The following is a 25,644-nucleotide window of genomic DNA, read 5'->3' as shown; positions in this document are numbered from 1 at the left end:
ACTATTTGTTTTACTCGTGTCACTAGCTAGCTAGACCATGGCACATTTTTAATTTTACATACGATAACTAGCTAGACCACTGCATGAGGCTTATTGTGCACTCTTTAAGTCACGATCATGATCTACTCCCAATGTTTCAAAATAACTAACATACTCAAACTTGATACAGTGTATACACCTATTGTTAAACACAAGAATAATTGGAGAAAACGGCTTAGCTTGTATTAATATTCACAAAGATGTATATAGTATAATACAAAATGACCTAACTTGCTTAAAAATCCTAAAAAAATATACATGCCAATGGGGGCTGGAGGGTCGTGGTGGGTGGATTTAGGTTGTGGGTGGGGATGGGTTTTGGTCGTGGGTGGGGTTGGGGATGGGGATGGGTTTGGGGTGTAATTGCGATAATTTCTTTTGAATTATTATTATTTTATTTTGTAAAACAACAAGAAGGAAACGAGACCTGTCATCTAAGATAAGGCGCTTTCTATCTATATGCATATGGAATAGAGAGTTGTTAACTATAGACTCTATAGGGTACCCCTTAGAAGAATGCCTCTAAGGTGATCTCTATTCTCTATTTTAGGCGATCTAGATTCCCTATCTTGTGGTAGTGGTTGGTGCATATAGATCATGAATGCCCAACTTGCATAAAAAAACCAAAGTGTTGTCGTCCAAGAGCCTTCGTAAGATTATCTTGCAAACTGATTATTCGTCGGAAGATAAGAGATAGAAATATTACCCTTTAACAACGCATCAAGAACTAAATAACAATCTACCTTAATATGCTTCATATGATCATGAAACACTGGGTTCTTGGCGATGTGTAGAGTCGACAAACACTCACAAAACAATTGCGTAGACTTTGAATGACCAACCTCAAGAGAAAGCAACATTGCTTTTAACCACTTCAATTCACAAGTAGCAACTACCATAAAACGATATTCAGCTTTTGCCGAGTACAAGATACGATAGGTTGTTTCCTAGCCTTCTAAGAAATAAGCAAACGACCCAAAAAGACAAGATATTCTGTCAAGGAACGCCAACTCAATGGACACGCGGCCCAACCATTATCCCAAATAGCCATCAACCGCAAATTTTTCATAGGTCGTCGTAACAAAAAGCCTTGTACTAGATTACCCTTAAGATCAGATAACGCTAGACACAAAGAGTTGCATCCTAATGAAAAACATGGGGATCACTTAAGAACTGTGAAAAAACATGTACTGAATAGCTCAACTCTAGAAAAGTGATGACCCACAAATAAACCAATCATCCAACCAACCAACGATATTGATCTGGATGAGCAAACAACTCACCCTAAGCTTGTGCAAGGCGATGATTTTGCTCCGTTGGAGTATAATCGATTCGCAACCAATATACATACCTCAATCATGATATCCAAAGAGTGTTTTCATTGAGAAAGAAAACCCTCAAGACTATGTGCAACCACAATGCCTAAGAAATACTTAAGCACACCCAAATCCTTCATATAGAAGCGTTTGAACAAAAAAGATAAAACCGAACAAAGGCATTATAAAAGGACTCTTAAATCATCTAATAATTGACATACACAAGAATATGCAATGGAACACTTCTTGTACATAGCTAAACAAAGAATATTCAACATAGGAGTTCTTAAACCCAAAATCTCGTAGAGCACTAGACAATTTTAAGAATCATTTAAAGAAATCCTGTCCTTCAAAGAAATATATTATTCCGATATGGGTTTCAGAATTAATTACAAAGCTAATTATTTAGTAATTAAAGTCAAGTGATCAGAGTGCCTAGCTAGAGGTCGCTTCCGATCAGTGAGATTAATGTAATTCACAATTTTTTCACCAAATACCCCTGAGTTATAACTTAATTCACCAAATACCACCAACATTTTAAAAGAATTTCAAAGTTAATAATAAAATATTTAAGTAAATAATATAAATATATATGAACAAATTACAAGCTTCCACAAGGCACAATTAAGATTAATGACTAACTGAGTTAACTAAAAGGGCATGTGGTGATATTTTCGTGAAACTTATGGTTAGTTATAGGAAAATTTGAATTTTGGTACCTCGAATATGGGGGTAATTGAATTTTAGTACCATCTAAAATTTTATTTTAAATTAGTACCTCTAAAATGACTAAACTATAGATATCAGTACCTCCGTCCATGTTCCATTAAGTTTTCTGTTAGTGGGGCCCATTATCTAATTATTTAATAATTTAATTTATTAAAAAATACATTTTATAAAAAAAAAAAAAAAAAAAAAAAAAAAAAAAAAAAAAATTATTATAAAAAAAAAAAATCAGCCACACCGGCGCTAGCCATCCCTTCCCCAAAACCCTAGCGCAACCACCACCATCTTCCCTCCCTTCCTCGTTCCTGGCCGCGGCACCCCACCCCCTCCCTTTCCCTTTCCCTCCCTGTTTTCCCCTTCCCCTTCCTCGTTCCTGGCCTCGGCGATGTGGTGGATTTCAGATAAGGTGGGTTTCAAATTTTGGGTTTTAGGGTTCGTCGGTTGTGGGTTTTAAGGGAATCTGGGTTCGTCGGTTGTGGGGTGGTGGGTTTTAGGGGTTCTTGCGTTCGTCCGTTGTGGGGTGGTGGGTTTCTGGGTTCGTCGGTGGTGGGGTTGTGGGTTTCGGGGGTTCGTTGGTGGTGGGGTGTGGTGGGGTATGGTGGGTTTCTGGGTTCGGGTGTTCGTGGGTGGTGGGTTTATGGCACCCCTGGGTTTCCTGCCTGGCCGCGGCGGCAGCTGCTGTGGCAGGGCTTCCTGCCTAGCCGCGGCGGCAGCTGCTGTGGTTGGGCTTTGCTCCAGGGAAGGGGAAAACGGGGAGGGAAAGGGAAGGAGTGGCCGGCGCCGGTGCTAGGGGAATTCGGCCACCAACAGCCGGAAGCCGGCGCCAGCGCTGGTGTCAGTGGCTGTTTATTTATTTTTATTTAAAGTTTTTTTTTATAAAATGTTTTTTTTTAATAAATTAAATTATTAAATAATTAGATAATGGACCCCATTAACGGAAAACTTAACGGAACTAGACGGAGGTACTGAAACCTATAGTTTTGTCATTTTGAAGGTACTAATTTAAAATAAAATTTTAGATGGGTACTAAAATTCAATTACCCCCATATTCGAGGTACCAAAATCCAAATTTTCCTTAATTATATGGTGAAAATGAATTATGTTGGTGGTATTTGGTAAATTAAGTTAGTACTTAGGGATATTTGGTGAAAAACCGTATAAATAATATCACATCTTGCTATTGACTGAACCCAAGTCACATCCAATCACGTGACTAAACTAAGGCGACAAATTAAGTCCAAAGGCATAAATACACTGATAAATATATTTCAAACTCGAACGTTGGAACCCGAGCTGAGAGCATCGAAATCGAGCATTAAACGTTAAGACGATTTAAAGAATCGGATAGACGTGGAAAATCATCAAGCATGTAGGGCAAAGGGAAAGCCCATGCATTGGCCTAGCACGATGATGGTTGAGCATGCGGGGCTAGGCAGGCTATCGCAGCTAGCATGGTTAGTTGGACAGTACACTAGCACATGCTAGCATTAAGTTAAAACTAGTTCTAGGATATAAATATTAAGGATGATTTACCAATTATATTTAAGGCAAAATAAAAACTTAATGAAAAACTTTTGTATACACCCGGTTTTCAGTAATTTACTGTACATCGGGTACACTTTTGTCAGATTTAGTGTCACTTTTGTCAAATTTAGTTTCACTTTTGTCAAATTTATCAATGAAGCATAAATAACTCATATATATCAGAGTAACTTTTATGCGTTTTAATGTAACTTTTGCGTATTTTATTGTCACTTTATAACGGATGTTCGGTAATTTACTGAACATCCGTTTTATTTAAAAGTTTGTGAAACGTAATTAAATTCTTGCGTTGAAATAAAACATACAAGTAATTATTAAACTATTGTCAATGCATGGTTCGTGCAGGTGGATGCATGATCCACATAATCCATCTCTTCAAAAAAAAAAAAAAAAAAAAAAAAAAAAAAAAAAAAAAAGTGGAAAGAACATTGCATTGAAATATAAAAAACATTTAGTTTAAGTGAAAAGAACATATTATAGAATTGTAACAAACATTGTATAAAAATGTAAAGAACATTCAGTTAAAGTGCAAAGAACATGTTATAAAATTGTAAAGAATATAACGTGCAGTTAAATAATGTTCTTTATCTTCATGTTCTTTGATTGTCAAAATAATATACTTTTATTTGTGACATATATTAATTATATATTTTGAAATTTTTTTGAAGTTTGTTAGATTATGGTGGTTGAATAAAAATAATGTACATTACATTATATTATCATTAGAGATGATAAAAAATTCGGGTCGGGCTGGACCTTAACATAATATCTCGTGTCCAAAAAACCCAAAAAAAGTAGTGGGCTTTTCGGGTTTTTTTCGGGCAGAGTTTGGATTTTTAACTAAAAATGCATTTTTAGGCTTGTCTAAACCCGACCTATTTTTGGGTCGGACAACCGAAGAGGAGAAATTTTTCACTTCACCCAAAAAAAAAAACACAATTAAAAAAAAAAAAAAAAATATGCAAACGAAAAAAACAAATCCAACAAGTGACCAGCTATTGGAGTTGATTAACTACATCTTATGTCTAACTAATCGTGTCTTCATTAATTATGGCTTCAAATCTTCTATAGCCTTACATATTACCTGGGATGCATCTCACTAATCGTGATTTGATTTTCAGATGATGATTTTTACTCACTGGTATTGCTCGTTAACGTCGTTGATTGTAGACTATTATAAAAACTTCGAGGGTGTGGCGGTGTTGGCATTGAGTTGATGGTTGTATCGTTGTTGAGCAAATGAACAACGGTTGACATGGTCGGTCTCCCATTTGTGTTATTTTGTGCACACCATAATCCTAGATGAATGCATTTCAAGACTTCAACACTCGAGTAAGTATCGTTCAATGTCGGCTCCATAAAATCCAAGGGTTTTTCTTCAATCAAACTTCTCCAAGCCTATTACATTTAAATTAAGGTCATATTAGGACAATTTAAATAATCTTTTCCTAGGAATTAATAATTTATCTATGAACTACATTGAACTTGGTAAACATGATTTTATCATATTCAGTTATTCATACTTACATATGTCAAGAGGTCTTCATCTCCATATTGGTGGAATTTTGTACTAATCTTCTTGCCACTAACAATCTCTAGAACCAATACACCAAAGCTGTATACATCCGATTTTACAGAAAATTGCCCATGCATTACATATTCCGGAGCCATATAGCCACTACAAGGCATTGAATTCAGTTACAAATTAAAAAGTAAAAGATGATAAAAAAATCATAAAGAGTTGCATTGTAACATTATGCTCTTAGAAGCTTAAAAAAAAATAAAAAAATAAAAAGAGTTGCATTGTTACATATTCCTTTGTTTGGTTCATTTAACATTAGCTTGCTCTAGATTCCTTTGTTTTTTATTTTAAAAATTAAATGAGATTTGATATGAAATAAAAGGAAAGCGTCCTTCACAAAATCTTCCGTTTTCTTTCTTTTCAAAATTGAAGGAATTCAGGAGGAAAGAGAAAAAATTTAATATTTCAAGTTTAAAATTAATTTTTTTCTTCTCTTCTCTTCCATTATACAGTGGCGGAGCCAAGGGGGGTTGGCGCCTGGCGTGGGCCATGGCCTCCCCCTTGGCTGTAAATATTTACTAATATTAAGGTAGCAACAAATTATAGTTACAATGTTCCATTTGTCTCTCTCGTCTTCAGTTCGAACCCTGTGCCATGCAACTTTTTTGGTTTATTTTGCTTTACTGCCTTCATCGCTTGTAGTACATAAGTAGATGTATTCAACTAAATTTTTTTAGTTTTAATAAAAATAATTGGGTTCACTCATTTAATTTAGATTATACTTTTTAGGATTGGAAATTATTACATACTACGTAGTATATTATGACAAAGTATATATCGAATTGTATCTGTGTATGAATGCGATATAAGTACATACAAATAAGATTTGGCCCCCCTAACCAATAATTTCTGGCTCCGCCACTGCCATTATAAATATTATACCATATAATAGATTCATCTTCTTTTCCTTCCCTTACTAATATCAAATTTATCATTAGATGATGTAGTTTTTTCCTTTCTTTTCCCTTCCATTCCTCCCTTTCTTTCCTTTACTAATATTTAATCAAACAAAGCCTAAAATATACTTAAAGGTCCCACAAATATTCTCAATATCATTTAGATTTTTCCTCCATGTTCAAAAATAGCACAAAACTTTTTTTTTTTTTAAATTTTTTTTTTTTGAGAAAAATATTGTACGGAGTACATAACTAGTTAACTTAAATATGAAATAAAGTTGTGTTTTTGTACAACTTAGATTCTTAGCTTAAAATAGGCCTAGACTTACCATTGAGGCAATCATCAATAATCAATCAATCAATTAATTGTTAAACGCGGGCCTGGGCCGCACCCGCAAACTAAGAGAGAGAGTCCGCTTCACAAGATCAAAGGAGGTTCCATCCCAAAACCATATGACAATAGGAGGAGTAGCCCCTTAGCCTCATAAAGTGTTTAACTCTCTCTTCTTTAATCAATGTGGGACTCTTACATGTGTTACTTGGTGGGATTTACTGCAACACTCCCCCTCACATGTAAGGTCTCTTTTAACTCAAGGATCACTTGATCCAATTCAATTTGGCCCAGAATACTTATGTCATTAAAGGTCCCAAATTTGGGCATGACAATATACTCAAGCCATTAGAGGTCCTAAACCGTGGGCCTGGCTCTAATACCATGTTAAACGCGGGCTTGGGCCCCACCCGCAAACCAAGAGAGAGAGTCCGCTTCATAAGATCAAAGGAAGTTCCATCCCAAAATCATATGGCAATAGGAGGAGTAGCCCCTTAGCCTTATAAAGTGTTTAACTCTCTCTTCTTTAATCAATGTGGGACTCTTACACGTGTTACTTGGTGAGATTTACTTCAACACTCCCCCTCACATGTAAGGTCCCTTTTAACTCAAGGATCACTTTATCCAATTCAATTTGGCCCAAAATACTTATGTCATTAAAGGTCCAAAACTTGGGAATGACAATATACTCAAGCCATTAGAGGTCCCTGACCGTGAGCCTGGCTCTGATACCATGTTAAACGCGGGCCTGGGCCGCACCCGCAAACCAAGAGAGAGAGTCCGGTTCACAAGATCAAAGGAAATTCCATCCCAAAATCATATGGCAATAGGAGGAGTAGCCCTTTAGCCTCAAAAAGTGTTTAACTCTCTCTTCTTTAATCAATGTGGGACTCTTATATATGTTACTTGGTGGGATTTACTTCAACAATAATATATATAGTAAAAGACACACCATCAAATAACACATATCATCTTCTTCTTTTTTTTTTTTTAAATAAAAGTTTTATTAAAGAAACATATCTTATACAAACATAATTCACTAATCTTATACAATCTAATTACTTAAAATAGAAATGATTTGACATATCTTTAACACAAATTTTTATATAAGCTATAAAAATGTTCTTAACATAATTATCATCATTTTATATCTAACATACCCTTCGTAATCCTTTTTTTGATACACATTTGCCAATGTTAATTTTAGAATTTTTTTTTTTATAAAAAAACTAATTATAATGATAGTTTAATAATGATTATTGAAAATTAAATTACCGCTCATGACATGAGAAGTAACCTAGTGAATAATGACAAATCGAGTATAGTGCCGAACCACTTTTAAATTCAAGTGAGATTTTATCTTAAAATCAATTACTAGTAGAGCTTAACAAATGGCAAGATTGACAGCCATTTCATCTCTTCAACATGTGACCCTCTTTTCTGAACAAAGGAAAAAACATTCTCCATACTATAATTTTAAAAATATTTTTTGGTTTTTGTAACAATATACAAAATTAGATTAAGCAAACAATTTAATAATATTTAAAATAAGAAAAATTTGAAAATTACCACCTACGATTGTTGTTGTTTTAGCACTTATCACCTACAGTTTTTTTTATTTTTTATTTTTTTTTGAATTTTACCTCCTATTCTTTTTTAAGACATCAAAACTTCCCACCTACTTGCTCTAAACTGAAGTTTGATGTCATATGGAGCCCACTAACTTCTGTCTCACCTTATTTCTCTCGTTTTCTTTCATTCTCTCAATTTCTCATTCTCCTATATTGTACTCCTCTCAAAATTGGGGAAAATCCAAATTAAATTACATATTCATGTTAATTATTTCATAAATTGAAGTTTTTCTCCAATTTTGAGAGGTGTACAATATAGGGGAATGAGAAATCGAGTGAGAAAGAAATAAAAGGAGGGAAAAGGTAATTAATGGACTCCACATGACGTCACATTTGAGTTGAGAGCCAAGTAAGTGGGAAGTTATGGTGTTTTAAAAAATAGCAGGTAGTAAATTTAAAAAAAAAAAAAAAAAGTTGGTAATTACTAAAATAACAACAATAATAAGTGGTAATTGTCAAATTTTCCTAAAATTTAACATGAGTATGTATTTCTTGTCAAAAAAAAAAAAAACATGAGTATGTATTTATCATAAATAATTAAATATGGTTAAAAGTAAATACATGTAGCATAAAATTAAAATTAAGGTCAAATTGATGGAGGAAGACATGGAAAACATAAACTTACTATGTTCCAACTACTCTGCTAGTGTCATCCACTGATTGTTCAGCTTTGAAGATTCTTGCTAAACCAAAATCTGCAATTTTTGGATTCATATTTGCATCGAGCAAAATATTTCCAGATTTAAGGTCGCGGTGTATGATTCTTGGCCGCGAGTCTTCATGAAGGTACAGTAGTCCCCTTGCAATGCCTCTTATAACTTCATACCGTGTAAACCAATTCAATTCTCCTTGCTTTCGTGCATCTACAAGAATATTTTATAATTAATACGTAGTATGTATGTATGAGGAAAATATATATGTATGTTGTATGTATGTATGTATGAACCCACTTTCTACTAAATAACTCTTTTATATTCTCACTACAATTGTTTTTTACCACCAAACTTTAAAAAGATTTATTTTACCACCGCCTAAAAATTAAAAAATTGTTTTTCACCACCTGTTTCCAAAATAATCATTAAATCTAACGGAAATAAAAAAGACTTCTTCGATTTCCGTGTGAAAAACATGTTCTTTAATGTTTTTGGGGTCAATTTGGTCCTTTGGATTCGATTTGAGGTTATTGACAAAAAGTTATTGTAAATACCTCATTTTGCCTACTAAAAATACCTCGATTTGCGTGACCCACACGAAACGAGACATTTTTGATAATTTTTAGTCAATTCTGACCTCAAATCGGAGCAAAGGAATAAAATGACACCTGAAATCACTAAAGAACATGTTTATGGTATGAATATCGAATATTTTTTTGAAAACCGTATAATTTAACGGTTCCTTTGACGGCTGGTGGTTAAAAACAATTTTTTGTTTTTTAGTTGGTGGAAAAATAAAACTTTTAAATGTTTGGTGGTAAAAACAATTTCGTGTTTTTTCTTGACCGTAAAAGGCCCTGTTTGATTCACCTTAATTTTGCTGAACTGAAATTATTTTTACTGAATTGAACTTATTTTTACTGAACTAAACTTAATTTTACTGAACTGAAATTATTTTTACTGAATTGAAATTATTTTTACTGATTTTCTATTATAATTCTTCTTTAAGAAAACTGAATTTTACTGAATTGAAATTATTTTTATTTAATATTATTTTTTTAAGGTGAATCAAACAGGGCCAAAATCAGAAAAACCAAAAAAAATATGGATGAAATAATTGAGGAAACAAAATTTGTCCAAGAGTGATAATACCAAATAGGAAATAGTTGAGGCTTTTGTTAGGAACATATTCGTACACAAGTAACTTCTCTTCTCCCGCCAAACAATATCCCAATAGTTTTACCAGATTTTTGTGCTGAAGATTGGCTATTAATACCACCTCGTTCTTAAATTCTTCAACCCCTTGGCCTGAAATCTTTGATAGCCGTTTAACTGCTATTTCTTGTCCATTTGCCAGAGTTCCCTATGATACAGGCAATTATTAATTATTCTCTCCGTTTTTTTTATGCATTCTATCATACAAAGTCTTAGGAAAGTGGGTTGAATGTAGCAATTTACTAGTATAATGTCCATATGATGTATAATTTGTATATATAAATCATTTTCATCTTGCACAAAAATTATAATCATGAGTTTGATTAGTAAAGTCTGACCCATATAAATTTGTGATAGAATTCAACAAGAACACCAACAAATATAATATCGATAAATTGAAATATATTCTATAAGCCTCCTATATCCCCGAATTTAATACATTTGAAGTATCAACACACCCAACATTTTCGAAGTACAATCGTACCCCGTTAACCTTTTTTTTTTTTTTGTTTTTTTTTTTTTTATAAGAATTGATTGTACCCGTCAACTTTAAAATGCAATTAATACTTGCAACATATTAACTTTTACACTATTCATGTATCTCACTTTGATTAGTTTTAGCTATTGATACTTAAGTAAAAATGTAGTCATGTGGATCTTGTTAGATTTGTCTCGATTTATACAATTTTAATACCTAAGATTTACAATTTTTACATATTGGTAATCAAAGAAATTAACGATTGAAAACATGCATCAGCAGGCGTGAAAAGAGAAGTGTTGCAACTATTAAAAAAAACAGAGGAAATATTTTTTTTCTAAATAACACGGCTCTGAAATGTTTTTTTTTTTATATATATATTGGATAGATATGTAGAACGATTTCCCACAATAATGCTAATACTAAAATAAATTCCTTTATTGCGTCGGTGTAAAAATAAATTCCCATAGTATTGTCCATGTAGTATCGGACTTGAATCTCTTTTTTTTTTTTTAACAGCTTAAAACTGTTAACGACGGGTTCGTTTGGCATCGTTGTGGTTTTCTGTTTTTTGGTGTTTTGTTTTTTAAAAGGATATTATATCTGCCACATAATGAATCAAAAAATATTTAAATTTATTAAAATTATGATAATTTTGAAAACTGACAACTGAAAAGTGAAAACATCTTTTTCTTGTTTTTTGTTTTTGGTTTTTAGTTTTCAAAAAAACAAAAAACTGAAAACAAAAAATGATGTCAAACAAGCCCGACGTTAGCGGTTTTTTATAAAATATGCAAAGCTCAAAGAGAACAGTCATTCGTATAACCAGGTCTCTTTTCTTACTCACTAAATGACAAACTCACAAGTCACAAGCACGTAAGTGAAGGTACTGAGGGCAATAGCAATAGAACAAACCTCTAAGAGGTTTGTTCACCTGCCACATCATCATTACATAAACCTCTCCCCTAACAAACCTCTCACCAACAATAGATGAACCTATTTACAGGTTTATGTAGGGGACCCATATCAATACTATTCATTAAATTCATCCAAACTAAAAAAAAAAAAATAAGAAAAAAGCCCCAAAATTTTGCCAACTCACATGATCAAACCGGTTTGTATTTACAAACCTCTAAAATACAAACCTTTACCCACAACAAGAGGTTTGTTGACAAACCTCTAAAAAGTTCCAACAAACCTCACACAAACCCCACCATTGCTATTGCCCTGAGTAGGTAAACGCTAGAATTTAGCAAAGAGACCTGACTATTATTTAACACGTCTCTTTACTTTCTTTGTAGTATAAGAACACATCACTGAGAAAAAATCCTTTATTATCGATCCCATGTGGACAATATTAGGGAATTTGTTTTATAATCGACGCAAAATGGGAATTAATTTCCGTTATATCAATATGAATGGAAATTTTTCCAGATATGTATTTTGCTAATCTGTTTGAATCTTTTCTATTATAAACGTGTATAATAGAGATGTATACATCTATTCTTATTCTTCAAAAACTTTTGTATACACCCGGTTTACACTAATATTAGTGTACATCGAGCAGTATAAGGGTAACTTTTAGTTAATTTTAGGGTAACTTTTTGCCTTTTTTTTGGGTAACTTTAAACATAATACAATTTTTATATAAATAGACAACAAGAAAAGTTTTATAAAGGTAATTTAATTACATTCAATCACTAACAATTGATATTTAGTCATTTAAAATGTGATTCTTTACTAATAAAGCGTATATATTTTTCATTTGTATTGGGTTACTTTTATGCATATTGGGGTAACTTTTATTCATTTTAAGGGTAACTTTTGATCACTTTAGGCTATCTTTATAATAGATGTACAATAATTACTGTACACCCGATTTTTTTAAAAGTTTGTGCTTACTCTTTCCCATCCTCTATTATAGATGCAATATTCAAAAACTTTCTTACCCTTCCACTAAATTGGCTATCCATACTCACCTAATACTCACTTAATTTACTCACAAAACCATTTTCTTTTGCGATTTTCCTTTATTTATATAATGATTCATATTTGCTATATTATTAATGATATATACATTTTTTTGTGTGTGTATATTTCAAATAATAGGCCTTCGATATTAGGTATTATATAGTTTAATTGTATATACATTTTGATAAGTTTATATTTTTTTCATATTAACAAAATTTACAAATGCGGTCATTATATTTTGAAAATTTAGACTTTGGAATTTTGAATAAGATAGCTAAAGAATAAGTTAATTCCCGTCATATGTGTATTGAGTCACTTTATATTATATACACATATTTATTTACATGTGAAATATTATTTTTCCTACTGTAAATAAGTAGATAGAACAAAATATCCATGAAAATAGTATCATACCTACAATTCGATAATATTATTAGAACTAAATCGATAATTTTTTATTTTATAACATTTAAGTTTATAAAAAAAAATAACATATCTCATTCATGCACGTATTGTACATTCTTTTATTATAATATGTAGATTATAAATTAAACTGTATATTCTAATAGCAATATTATTATATATAGAACAATGGAACTTAAATTTAAATTATTACATATAATTGTTATACACTTCGTATTTAGTATAGCATGTATGAATTAAAAACCATGCATCACACGGGCTTAAATTTTGTTTAATTTAAAGGAAAGTTATAATTGATTACCTTATAGACCCTACCAAAGCCCCCTTGACCAAGTATATGGTTATCCGAAAAGTTGTCCGTGGCAGCTTCAAGTGTCTTTAGTTCATACACCAAGGACTCCACCGTCGTCAAATCACCAAGCACTATATCACCACAATCCACCACATAAGTCACTTAAATCATGATAATATAATAAATTAATGCATTTTATTATTTCTCCTAAAACTATGTGTTCATAGAAAATTAGAAATAGGGCATGTAATAAAATACGAAAGGAGCAATACAAGTTGTTATTAAAAAAAAAAAAAAGGAAAATTTATCAAGAATAAGCCAATCTTTATTCATTTAGCTCAAAATAACCCAACCTTTTAATTAACTAAGAATAAACTAACTTTCAATATCTATTTTCTTTGAATAGGTTAAAAGACCTACAACCTACCAAATAGGTCATGTTTTAATTAAAATTATTTTTTCAATTACGTAATAAAACCTCTTTTTTTTTTTTTTAAAAAAAAAAAAAGAAAATCCCACACCAAGACACCAGACACCATTACTGAACAACTGCACCTCGCTTGCCACTACATGGACCATTTCTCTCTCACAGCCAAGCCTCCACCCTTTACGCCTTTCTCTTCCCCTCCTGGAACACCGGGCGACCTCTACTCTCCTCTACCTAACCCCTTTCTCTTCCCCCTCCCTGACTTCGTCGGCCGAAATCAACGCAAACCACCCGTAAACCCACCTCAATTCCTAGTGGCGGATCTAGCCTTGGTCCTGCTGGGTCACGTGACCTAGCAGGAAAAAAAAAAAAAAAAATTTTGTTTTTTTTTAAATGGCACCTATTGGAAAATAAGATATAAACATTATTTTTGGTTATAAGTTAGCAATACAATCTTGTAGCTTAGTGGTTGGAGGGATTGGGACAAAGCCCAATTAGCAAGGCCCTAGCCACACAAGTCTTGAGTTCGAGCCTTATTGCTTGTAATTTTTGTATTCCTTTTATCTTTTTGTTTTTTTTTTTTGTTTTTTTTTTTTTTGGAATTCGTTTTGTTTTTTGTTTTTTTTTTTTTTCCTTCCTATGTTATGGTTATGTGATTTATTGATTTTCATGTAATTATTTCAATTTTTTCCTTCTTTTTTCATTTAATTCATTGTAGTAGCATTAGCTAGAAATAGAATATTTTTTTTTGGTTTTCCTTTTGAAATGATAATGAACTTATGATATTTGATTATCATGTGATTAATTTGATTATCCTTCAATGCTGTTATGTTTTGTGTTGTTGAGACATTACATTAAGTGGTTTTTCTAATTTGTGTTGTATATATTATGTTTGTATAATTAAATTGGGTATTGTGATTTAATTGGCTATAATATTCTAAAAACCACTTGGGTATAGAATAGATAAGTTGCAAAAAGATTGAATTAATCTATTTTTGACAATATTGGATTTTGTAATTAAATTGAAATTGTGACTTAATTTTCATAAAAAACATATGATATAACAAGTTTCTTTAGTTCCAAGCATCCTCCTCCACAAACTCATCGTCTATCACAAAATTCATCCACCTCCGGTATGTGGTCGATGAGTGATGATCGATATAGGTGACAGTGACCCAGCACCTTAAAAATCCTGGATCCGCCACTGTCAATTCCCCACCTTAACCACCAAAATATCATCATATCTATCCCAAAACCCGATCCTAACTACCGAAACACACCCGAAAATCCACCACGAAAAACCCATTACCCAACCGAAAAAAGCCCCACTCCACAAATTAGCAAAAAATAAAAAAAGAAAAAAAAATTAGGGAGAGGGAAGGAGCAGAGGCGGTGGTGGGAGGAGAGCAAGAGAAAGGAACGGTGGGTGGACTGATGAATGTTTCGCTGGTGGGATGTGGCTGACGGGGGCTGTGTTCTTCATAGAGGGGAGGTGGATTATTTTTTAAAAATATATATATAAGATTTTTTTTTTTTTTTTTTTTGTTAAAGCAAAATATAAGAAAATTAATTTTGAGCTGATCACACAAAAGTTGACTTATGACAAATTTTCCAAAAAAAATAAAGACTTACCTATTTTAACATCCCGAGAAGAGTGCTTCTTTGTTTTCTTTTTAGAGAAACAAATGCTGATAATTAGCATTCCTAAGACAACAATTGGCACAATGATTGCAACCACTACTTTGGTCGTTTTCTTTCCTACATAGAACCATGGTAAATGAAAAAATCATACTCCAACAATTTTGGAAAGTTTAACTTGGCAATCATAAGTCTGTTACAACTGCGATTAACAAGCTTAAAATAAATTAGAACACGAACACAAGTGCACAATACAGTTAAGTATAATTAAACTAGTACATACCTCGAAATTGTCTCAGATTCTTTGGAGGAGCCATGCTTGTTGGCGACTTTAAAGTATGAAAAAACTTATAAACTTCGTACCTAAGAGTACAACTAGGCATTAGCATTATGGCTCCCCAATTATATTTTCCAATAAATTGAGAAACAGCCGCAGTTAAACACTGGAAGCAAATCTCCTTTGACAAATCGGGAGTACATTGAGCCAAAGTGTACACATTTCTATCCAGAGGTGAAAGCGGTACTTCATCAGTGGCGTACATGTTACCAGACTTGTTAGAAGCTGCTTTGAATGTTACCTCATTAAATGAAGTCTGGAGCGCAGTAATCCAATCATCCTTTAGGTCTGTGATGTTATTTGAATTGTACAATGATTGTGAAGGTTGCTCTTGTAGATGAGAGAAAAACGAGTAGTTAGAGTATCGAATCATGCAGGGTTCCTTCCATAATATTGCTTGGGTTGCCCTTGGACACAAACTTTTTATCTGGTTGCTTGCCATTTGAATACAATCATGACACTCGTCAGGATACAAATCTCCTCGACACAAAGCAAGGCCGTAAACAGGATCTTGATTGTCTAAACCTTGCCTGTGTTTAAGGAAACTGTTTTTGGCACTCGAAATTTGAGAGACCAAAGTTGAGAGGAGATGATTGAAATTGGTTTCGAAAGTGCTATTATGAGCGTATGATGATGAATTATAGCAATTGGATACATTATAGTTTACTGTTACTGGAAAAGAAGCAGTTGAGGTACCAAGCAAAGATAATAGCATAAACAAGATGAGCAACATGACGGTGAGTTGGGAAAAAAAAGAAAAAAATGGATCACGAATTCAGTTACTTGTATTATTCTTGGATATCTTCAATCTATTGACGTTGAATTTATAAAGAATGCTAGCAGCGGTAATGACTTTTCTTACCACCCAGCAAGTCAGTGGTAGTGGCTAAAGGATTGGTCCCACATTTGCCAATTTGGCACTAATGTCTAAAAGTTAAAAGTTTGACTAGGTCATTAGTCTCATTTTTCTTATCATTTGACTTTTTAATCATTAAAATGATTCTTAAAACATGTACCAGTATACTTTTTCAGTTTTTCTACGCAAAATACTAACAAAAGCTTAAAATTAATAAAATATATAATGTATGTGACGAATTCTATAAGCTTAAAACTAGAGTAATAAAATATATAATGTGGCGAATTCAACAAGATCCAACATGATTTTATTAAAATACTTAAATTAGAATTTACATACGATGGTCAAAGTAATTAATATTTATCCAAATATACTCTACCGAGGGATTATATACTTTATGATACAAAGTGAAGGGCAAGTGATTTAATTAATTTTAGTACAATACGATGCATGTGGGGTCATCGGGACTGTTGTACCCTCGAAATTGAGATTATTTTACAATAACCAAAAGTTGGAATTATTTTTTAAAAAAAATTGTCTAAAGTTGAAATTATTAAATTCAAATTTTCCTATATCAAGTTGGAATTATTAATATCAAGTTTTAATAATTTTTTTCATGCATGCAAAAATAGATAAACTTCTTCCTCCACTTTCTTTTTGCGGCAATACTTTATTACTTGATTTTTTAAAACTTGTAATGATCTATAACTAATACTAAGATAGCAATCGCTGACATCATTCTTGTTAGAATATATTAGAAATGTATTCTTTGACTTTGTATTATTGTATATAATCAGTTTAGCAAGTGTATATCTTGAGCCTAATCCTAGCCTAGAAGATAGCCTAGAATATAGCCTAGAACATAGCTAACAGTTGCTGAGCGCGGGGAAATTAGGTCGTTGACTAACCTCCTCACGGCCAAACAAAATTTATTATAATCCTAAACTAACCCCTAAACAAGTCTAGTGTTAAGTTTGGAGTCGAACCACAAGGAACGGTAATGTTGGATTGTTCTCGATCTAATGCTTAAGCTACGCCGAAGTCGGTTTATGGATAGTGGACACTACAACTACACTAGCACACATATAAAGATCAAGATACTATAAAGTCTACTAGGGGCAAAGGTCCACTTTGAACAATTAACAAGTTAATGGGAATTGATTTGATAATCAATCATGCAAAGAAAGAATTAATATCAATACTTTCATCTCCAGGTGCCGGAGCGGGCGTGCAAAAGGTCGGAAAGCCCGCTCCAAATCTGGAGGAAGCAATTTATTTTTTATTTTGGATTTCTTGTGTGGAGCGGGCGTGCAGATTTTGGAGCGCCAGCTCCTCTCGGACTGGGCAAACTGCTCAACTTCAATTGAGCATATCTCCCACGTTTTACATTGGAATTGAGCATATGACCTGTCGTTGGAAAGCTCTCAAGATAAGCTTTCATCTCCAATTAGAATCGCCCAAAAATGTTCTATAGATCAAAAGATATAGGCGTTTGAAGTATGATCTTTGCAAATCAAGTGCACATTTCTTCATTACATGTTCTTTTATGTTTTATATTTCTTCAATCTTGAGCAATGGACTTATCCAAGTGTTCCTAAACATAAGATTAAACCAATAAAGTTTAATCTAATGTCATAAGCCACCAAAATATGCAAGAAAAGCCAAAATTGAGCAATAACGACATTTCACACATAAACATGACAAATGTAGTAAAACGTTATTAAAACCAAGTAAAAAGATAGAAAAACTATCTAGAAAACTCCTAAAAATAGCGACATAAATGACACTTATCAGTTGCCGAGTTTAATCTAGATAGTTTGTATATTTATACTCCTAGCTAATCAATGAAATGGCAACGATCATTCTCTTTCATGGTATCAGATTAGGGTCCTGATCCTAGTCATGGTAGCACTAATTTGCCTTCCCCATACCCCCCTTTCACCCTAAACAACGTTTTGCATGCTCCGAAATTAATAAAGAACCTAATATCAGTTCGTAAATTTACCACCGATAATAAGGTTTCCATTTCCCTTGACCCTCATGGATTTTCTGTGCATGATTTACAGACGGGACTCAAACTAATGAGATGTGACAATACCGGTGACTTATATCCTCTATTTATTTCCTCAAACTCAAGCCAACTCCTTAGAAAATCAATCAAATTTCACTGCTCTTTCCTCCGATCTCTGGCATAGGCGCCTCGGACATCCTGGAAATGCCGTCCTTAGGTCCTTAAGTAGTAAAAAATTTATTGATTGTAATAAGGCTTGTAACTCTTTTTGTTCTTCTTGTCCTCTAGGAAAATTATCAAAATTTCCCTTTACTAATTCTATGTCGCATACTACTTTTCCATTTGATATCATTCACAGTGATTTGTGGACCTCCCTCATTACTAGTTCTTTTGGTCATCGTTATTATCTATTATTGCTTGATGATTACAGTAAATTTTTATGGACATATCCTATTGCTAAGAAATCCTAAGTCAAACACATTTTTCAATCTTTTCATAAGATAGTCCAAACACAATTTGAACGTAACATTAAGACCTTTCAATGTGATAATGGCACCGAGTATGTCAATGGAACTCTAAAAGATTTTTTTGAGAATCAAGGCATGCTCTTTCGTCTCTCTTGTCCTCACACCTCTCCTCAAAATGGAAAAGTTGAACACCACATAAAATCAGTTAATAACATTATTCGGACCCTTCTTGCTCATGCTTCCTTACCACATTCTTTTTGGCATCATGCCTTAGAAATGGCTACCTATCTCTTAAACATTCTTCCAACCAAAGTCTTAGGTTTTAAAGCTCCAACTCAAGTTTTATATATACCACCGTGATCCAATATATTCGGACTTACGTGTCTTCGGTTGTTTATGCTTTCCTCTTTTCCCACCCACTTCTATTCATAAGTTGCAAGAACGGTCCACCCCTTGTGTTTACCTTGGCCCAGCTCATAGGCACCGAGAATCTAAGTGTTATGACTTGTCAAATGGTAAAATCATTATTTGTCGCCATGTGAAGTTTATCGAAAATGAATTTCCGTTTTCTAAAATTTATATGCCAACTGCCAATGATTATGATTTTTTGGATGATACTCCATTTAATCCCCAACCCCATTTGCATAACACGCATTCTACCCAGCCCAGCCCACTTCACAAGTGCGTTCTACTCCCTCCTCAGCCACAACTGGGCCTTCTGTTCTCGGCCCAGGTTCACCCTCCTTCCCCTCAGGTGCTGTCACAGCCCGTTCGGAAATCAGGACTCCCCCCTTTTTGGGCCGCGTCTCCATGACAGCCCACCAGACACTCCCTCAAGGAGTGCTGTACACTCATCCCCTACCTAATCCACTCCTAGCCCACACCCCGACAGCCACGACACTCCGACTCTCCACCACAACCAGATAGATCACCCGGCCACTCACCAAATGACCACCTGTGCCAAGGATGGCATTATTAAGCCAAACCCCAAATATTTTTCCAACCTAAACACGATGACCACTACCTCCATTTCTCCTATTCCAAAGGACCCTGTTAGTGTTATTCGTGACCCAAATTGGAAAAATGCTATGTTAGACGAATTTTATGCTCTTATTGATAATCATACATGGGATTTGTTCCTCGGCCTCCTAATGTGAATGTTATTCGATCTATGTGGATATTTCGTCATAAAAAGAATTCTGATGGTTCTTTTGAGCGGTATAAGGCTCGTCTTGTAGCTGATGGTAAGACTCGGCAGCATGGTGTTGATTGTGATGAGACTTTCAGTCTGGTTGTCAAACCGGCTACTATTCGTACTGTTCAAAGCATTGCTATTTCACACTCTTGGCCGATCCATCAGTTCGATGTCAAGAATGCTTTTCTACATGGTAATCTCAATGAAACAGTTTATATGCATCAACCTATGGGGTTCCGCGACAAAAGTCACCCTGATCATTTGTGTCTATTGAGAGGATCTTTTTATGGTCTAAAACAGGCTCCTCGGGCCAGGTATATCAGCGGTTTGCTGATTTTGTCACCTCTATTGGGTTTACTAACAGTAAATCTGATAATTCCTTGTTCATTTATAGGCAAAGAACTGATACTGCTTATATTCTGTTATATGTTGATGATGTCATTCTTACAACATCTTCTTACCATCTACGGAAACATATTATAGACAGTTTGAGCTCAGAATTTGCTATGAAGGATTTAGGTCCTTTGAGTTTCTTTTTAGGCATTGCTGTAACTTGTGATGATAATGGCATGTTCTTGTCCCAAAAACATTATGCTTCTTCTATCATTGACAGGGCCGGTATGTCCAACTGCAGTCTTTGTCCTACCCCTGTTGACACAAAATCTAAACTTAGTGCTACTCATGATACTCCATATGAGGATCCCACTAAGTACAGGAGTCTTGCAGGTGCTCTTCAGTATATGACCTTTACTAGACCTGACATTTCATATGCTGTCCAGCAGGTTTGTCTTCACATGCATGATCCGCGCAATGCGCATATGGGTGCCTTGAAGCGTATTTTACGCTACTTCCAGGTTACTTTGTGTTATGGTTTGCATCTGTATATGTCCTCTATTGACAGGCTTGTTTCTTATACTGATGCGGATTGGGGGCGATGCCCCGACACCAGGCGATCTACTTCCCGTTATTGTGTATTTTTAGGGGATAATCTGATTTCCTGGTCTTTTAAAAGGCAACCGACACTGTCTAAATCCAGCGCAAAGGCCGAATATCGTGGGGTTGCTAATGTGGTATCTGATTCTTGTTGGATAAGAAATTTGTTGCTTGAGCTTTACTTGCCTATTTGTAAAGAAACTATTGTGTATTGTGATAATGTGAGTGTCATCTACCTCTCCGGAATTCCTGTGCAACATCAACGTACGAAACACATTGAGATCGATGGATATTCATTTTGTGCGTGAAAAAGTCGCTAAGGGTAAGGTACGAGTCCTACATGTTCCTTCCCGTTATCAAATTGCAGATATTTTTATGAAGGGTCTTCCACGGGTTTTGTTTGATGACTTTTGTTTCAGTCTTAGTATCCGTGATGCTCCCGCTACGACTGCGGGGGAGTGTTAGAATATATTAGAAATATATTATTTGACTTTGTATTATTGTATATAATCAGTTTAGCAAGTGTATATCTTGAGCCTAATCCTAGCCTAGAAGATAGCCTAGAACATAACTAACAGTTGCCGAGTTTAATCTCGATAGTTTGTATATTTATACTCCAAGCTAATCAATGAAATGGCAACGATCATTCTCTTTCAATTCTATTAAAATTAAACAGATGCATGCCATGTTGTCTTTATAAGTTTTTTCTTGCAAAACTAATAATGATGTCATCAATTTAGGATTTTAATTTTATTTTATTAAAATCCTACTCAGCTATACTATTATTAGTATCAATTTCCGGAATACAATATAAATCTAACAATTTAATATTTCTTCTTCAGGTACCCTTTTCAACATTCAATTTTTTTTATGAGCTCTATTTTTTTTAATACTTTTTTTTTTTGGTAATTTGTGTTTTTAATTTTGGTATGAAAAAAATAAACAAATTAAAAGACACATATTTTTATTTGCGGCATGCTGTACCGTACGACATGGTAATCGAGTTTCTCGATCAGGGATCACTCAAGTTTCCGGGGTTACTCGAGTTTCTCAGTCTGGAGTTACCCGAGTTTCTCAGTCAGGGGTTACTTGGTCTGGGGTTATTCGAGTTGCCGGGGTTACTAGAGTTTCTCGGTCAGGGATTACTCAAGTTGTCGGGGTTACTCAAGTTACTCAGTTAAGAGTTACTTGAGTTACTCTTGACCGAGTGACCCCTCAAGTAGCTCCTGAGTGAGTAATAGAGATGGCAATGGATCGGATTCAGATTGGATGGAGCTTCACCCGCATCCATCCATTACTCTAATCGCTCCATCCACATCCATCTGTCATCCACTTCACCCATCATCCATATTCGTCCGTCCACCATCCGCAAATGAAACGGGTGGAGTGGATGACTAATGGATGAATATTAAAGTGGAAAAAAACTCACATAAACTCTAATATTCAATTATTTAATTTGTACAATAATTTTATTTTATTAATAAAAATAAAACATTAACAATATATTGTTTGAAAAATTAATTTAATTTGCAACAAAAAAATAAGTAATTTTCTTGCACATTTCATATTTTATTATTAATACTCTAAGATTTTAAAATCTAATATATGTTAAATTGGTGGGTGGATGGTTAGCGGGTGAAAAAGTATCATCCACATCCGATCCGATCCATCACCTGCTTCATCCGTCACCCGCATCTCATCCAATTTATTTGGGTTTTTGTTCATTTATTTATAGTGGATTTCGTCCACTTAATATTGCTATCCCTAGTGAGTAACCCCTCAAGTAACACATGACTAAACCCTCAAGTAACCCTTAATCGAATAACCCCTACCAAACACGTTAAGTAACCCTTGATCGAATTACTCGAATAACCCCTGACCGAACTCCTTAAATAACCCTTGACCAAGTAACTCAAATAACCCATGACCAAGTAACCCCTAACCGAGTAACTCGAGTAACCCTTGATCGAGTGAACCCCTCGAGTAACTCCTGCATTAGCCCCTCAAGTAACCCTTGATCGAGTAGCTCGAGTAACCCATGACAAAAAAAAACTCGAGTAACCCCTGACAAAAAAAAAATCGAGTAACCCTTGATAAAATAAACTCGGGTAACCCCACCGCATGGTGTGGCTTGCAGCACCAAAAAGTTGTTGATTAAAAAAATTATTTGTTTGAACCGTGTATTGCACAAGACTAATCTAGTATTTTACTATTTTTCTCACCACTAGTTGTCCCCTCATATCATATACTAATATTTTATTATATGCTCTCTTTTCCCCACTTATACTTACTTTTGTTTTTTTTAGAATTTCTTTTTAATCTTCAACCAAGCTCACTTCTATCATAAAATAATACTTTCGGCTATTCATCCTTAAACTTCGTGTATGGAGGAATGAAGCAAGTGCTAATATACGGAGGGTATTTTCGTTTTAAGACACGTTTTGGTAATCGTGAAAAATTAAATAAGGCAAAAAAAAAATAGAGATAGTGGGAATAGTTATTAAGGTTTTTTTTTTATTCTTTATAATGCATATTTTAGTAATATTAACCTTTTGTAATATATTTATTGAACATTGGATATTTTAAGTTAAAATATGTAATGTTCAATAAATATATTACAAAAGGTTAATATTACTCCCTCCGTCCCTAAATTACATTTCTCTTTGGAAATTTACACGGGAATTAAGAAGGGAAGAATAAGACAAATAACAATAATTAGATAATGCAATGAGAAGTACAAAGATAGATTAGTTATTATTCATGACATGTCATCAATCCTTGCAAAAAAAAAGGACCAATCACATGCTCCTAATTAAAAATTTTTAACCAATCATATTCATTGTAATTTGGCACAAGGATTATGAGTGAGATTAGGTAGGGATGAGTGAGAAAGCATTAAATATAAAATAGAAAAAAAGAGTTGATTTAATAAAAAAACTTACCAAAAATAGAAAAGAGGAATGTAATTTTGGAATATCAAAAATAGAAAGGAGAAATGTAATTTAGGGACAGAGGGAGTACTAAAATATGCATGGACAAATGTAATACAGAAATATATGTGAACTAAAAAAGGAAGAGTATCATATTATAGTCAATTTTCTCAAAAATAAATAAATAAATAAATAAATAAAGTCAATTAAATACGTAAATTTAAAAGTCAATTTATGTGTAAAACCCAAAATAAACGAAATTTAAAAGTCAATATATGTGTAAAACCCAAAATAAACGAAATTTAAAAGTCAATCTATGTGTAAAACCCGAAATAAACGAATGAAGTATTTTATTATCACTTGACTGAAAAAATTCTGACCTAAGAAAAATCTGCAGGACTAATTATTCATCATATTCTAGTCTTAATCTCTAACTTCTAAAAGAAAACTATTGCGAGCACTAATTTTGCAAATTGCTCTACTCTTAGTGAATACCTCAAATAATTTTCATACGAGTATGAATTTAGTCCTTTAAAACAGCATCAATGTAATCATTGAGTGAAAACTTTTGCGATCGATAAAAGAAGATGGTGAAATGACTAAAGGTTTATTCATGTGGATTAAATTAGAAAAAAATTAGTAGAATGAGCAATATAGAAATGAGGGTTTAATTTTGTTAATGGTTAGAATGAGTTATAATATATCTAACTATTAATAACAAAAAAAACCGCTGACATAATGTCCTTTCTCAAACTGAAAATAGTATAGTGCACCCTGGTGCACCATGCTCATGGTGCACCCGGAAAGAATATTAGACATATTTTAAAGAACATGCTAGTGTTTGAAAAAGAACATATCTGTGTTTGACAAAAGAACATGTTTGTGTTTGACAAGAACATGACATTACAAAGAACATAGAGTATATATAAAAAGAACATGTTATTTTTCATGATTACTTGGGTGGTTGAACGTGTTTGAAAAAGAACATAATATTTGACAAAAAAAGAACATGCTTGCATTTGACAAAGATAGAGGTAATCATTTGGCGGGTCGGGCCAAAGTTAAAAAATCAGATCACTTCTCGTGTCGGGACAAGTTTTGGGCCAAATTTTTTGTGCCCAAACCCACCCAAAATAGTCCGGCCATGCGGGTTTTTCGGGTCGAGTAAAAGAATCAACTAAAATGCATAAAAACACATTCCCAAACCCGCTTAAAACATCAAATTTACGGGCCGGGTCCAACCCGATGTGGGGGCGAAAAAATTCTGCCCAAAAACCATCCAAAATCGGGCCGGGTCGGGCCGGTCTAACTTTGATCACTTCTAGCCAAAGAACATAAAGTCTTTACAAAAAGTGAACATGATAATACATTAAAGAACATGTTCTTTTTCCTGGTTACTCGGAATTTTTTTTTTTTTTTTTTAATACTTTAAAAAACATATTGAATATTGTAAAGAACATATATTTCAAACTCAAAGAACACACATATTAATCAAACTTAAAGAACATATTAGCTCACGTTCTTTATAAATATCTATAATGTTCTTTTTTTTCCCCATGTTCTTTTAAATATACCTAATGTTCTTTTCCGGGTGCACCATGCGCATGGTGCACCCGGGTGCACCAACCATACATTATTCTCAAACTGACATGTGTCGGCTTTTCCATAATTTTTTTTCCGCATAAACTTTTTTTTCCTTCTTCCATATTTTTTTCGGAAAAGCTTTTAGTATTTTTTCATTGAAAAATCTTTTGA

General features: G+C 33.7%; 1 protein-coding gene across 1 annotated transcript; it reads right to left on the bottom strand.

The window, feature by feature from the left end:
* Window positions 1–4,754: 4,754 nt before the first annotated feature.
* LOC145610787 (cysteine-rich receptor-like protein kinase 8) lies at window positions 4,755–16,230 on the bottom strand. Its single transcript, XM_081666079.1, has 7 exons — window positions 15,444–16,230; window positions 15,155–15,280; window positions 13,105–13,226; window positions 9,869–10,079; window positions 8,689–8,926; window positions 5,151–5,301; window positions 4,755–5,021 (listed from the first exon to the last, which is right to left on the bottom strand). The coding sequence occupies exons 1-7, from the start codon at window positions 16,228–16,230 to the stop codon at window positions 4,755–4,757; spliced, it is 1,902 nt and encodes a 633-aa protein (XP_081522205.1).
* Between the last annotated feature and the right edge of the window lie 9,414 nt (window positions 16,231–25,644).

Source organism: Chenopodium album, chromosome 24 (genome assembly GCF_948465745.1).
Source record: "Chenopodium album chromosome 24, dcCheAlbu1.1, whole genome shotgun sequence".
Classification (NCBI taxonomy): Eukaryota; Viridiplantae; Streptophyta; class Magnoliopsida; order Caryophyllales; family Amaranthaceae; genus Chenopodium; species Chenopodium album.
Note: the sequence above shows the minus strand (reverse complement) of the source record. Positions and strands in the feature narration are given on the sequence as shown.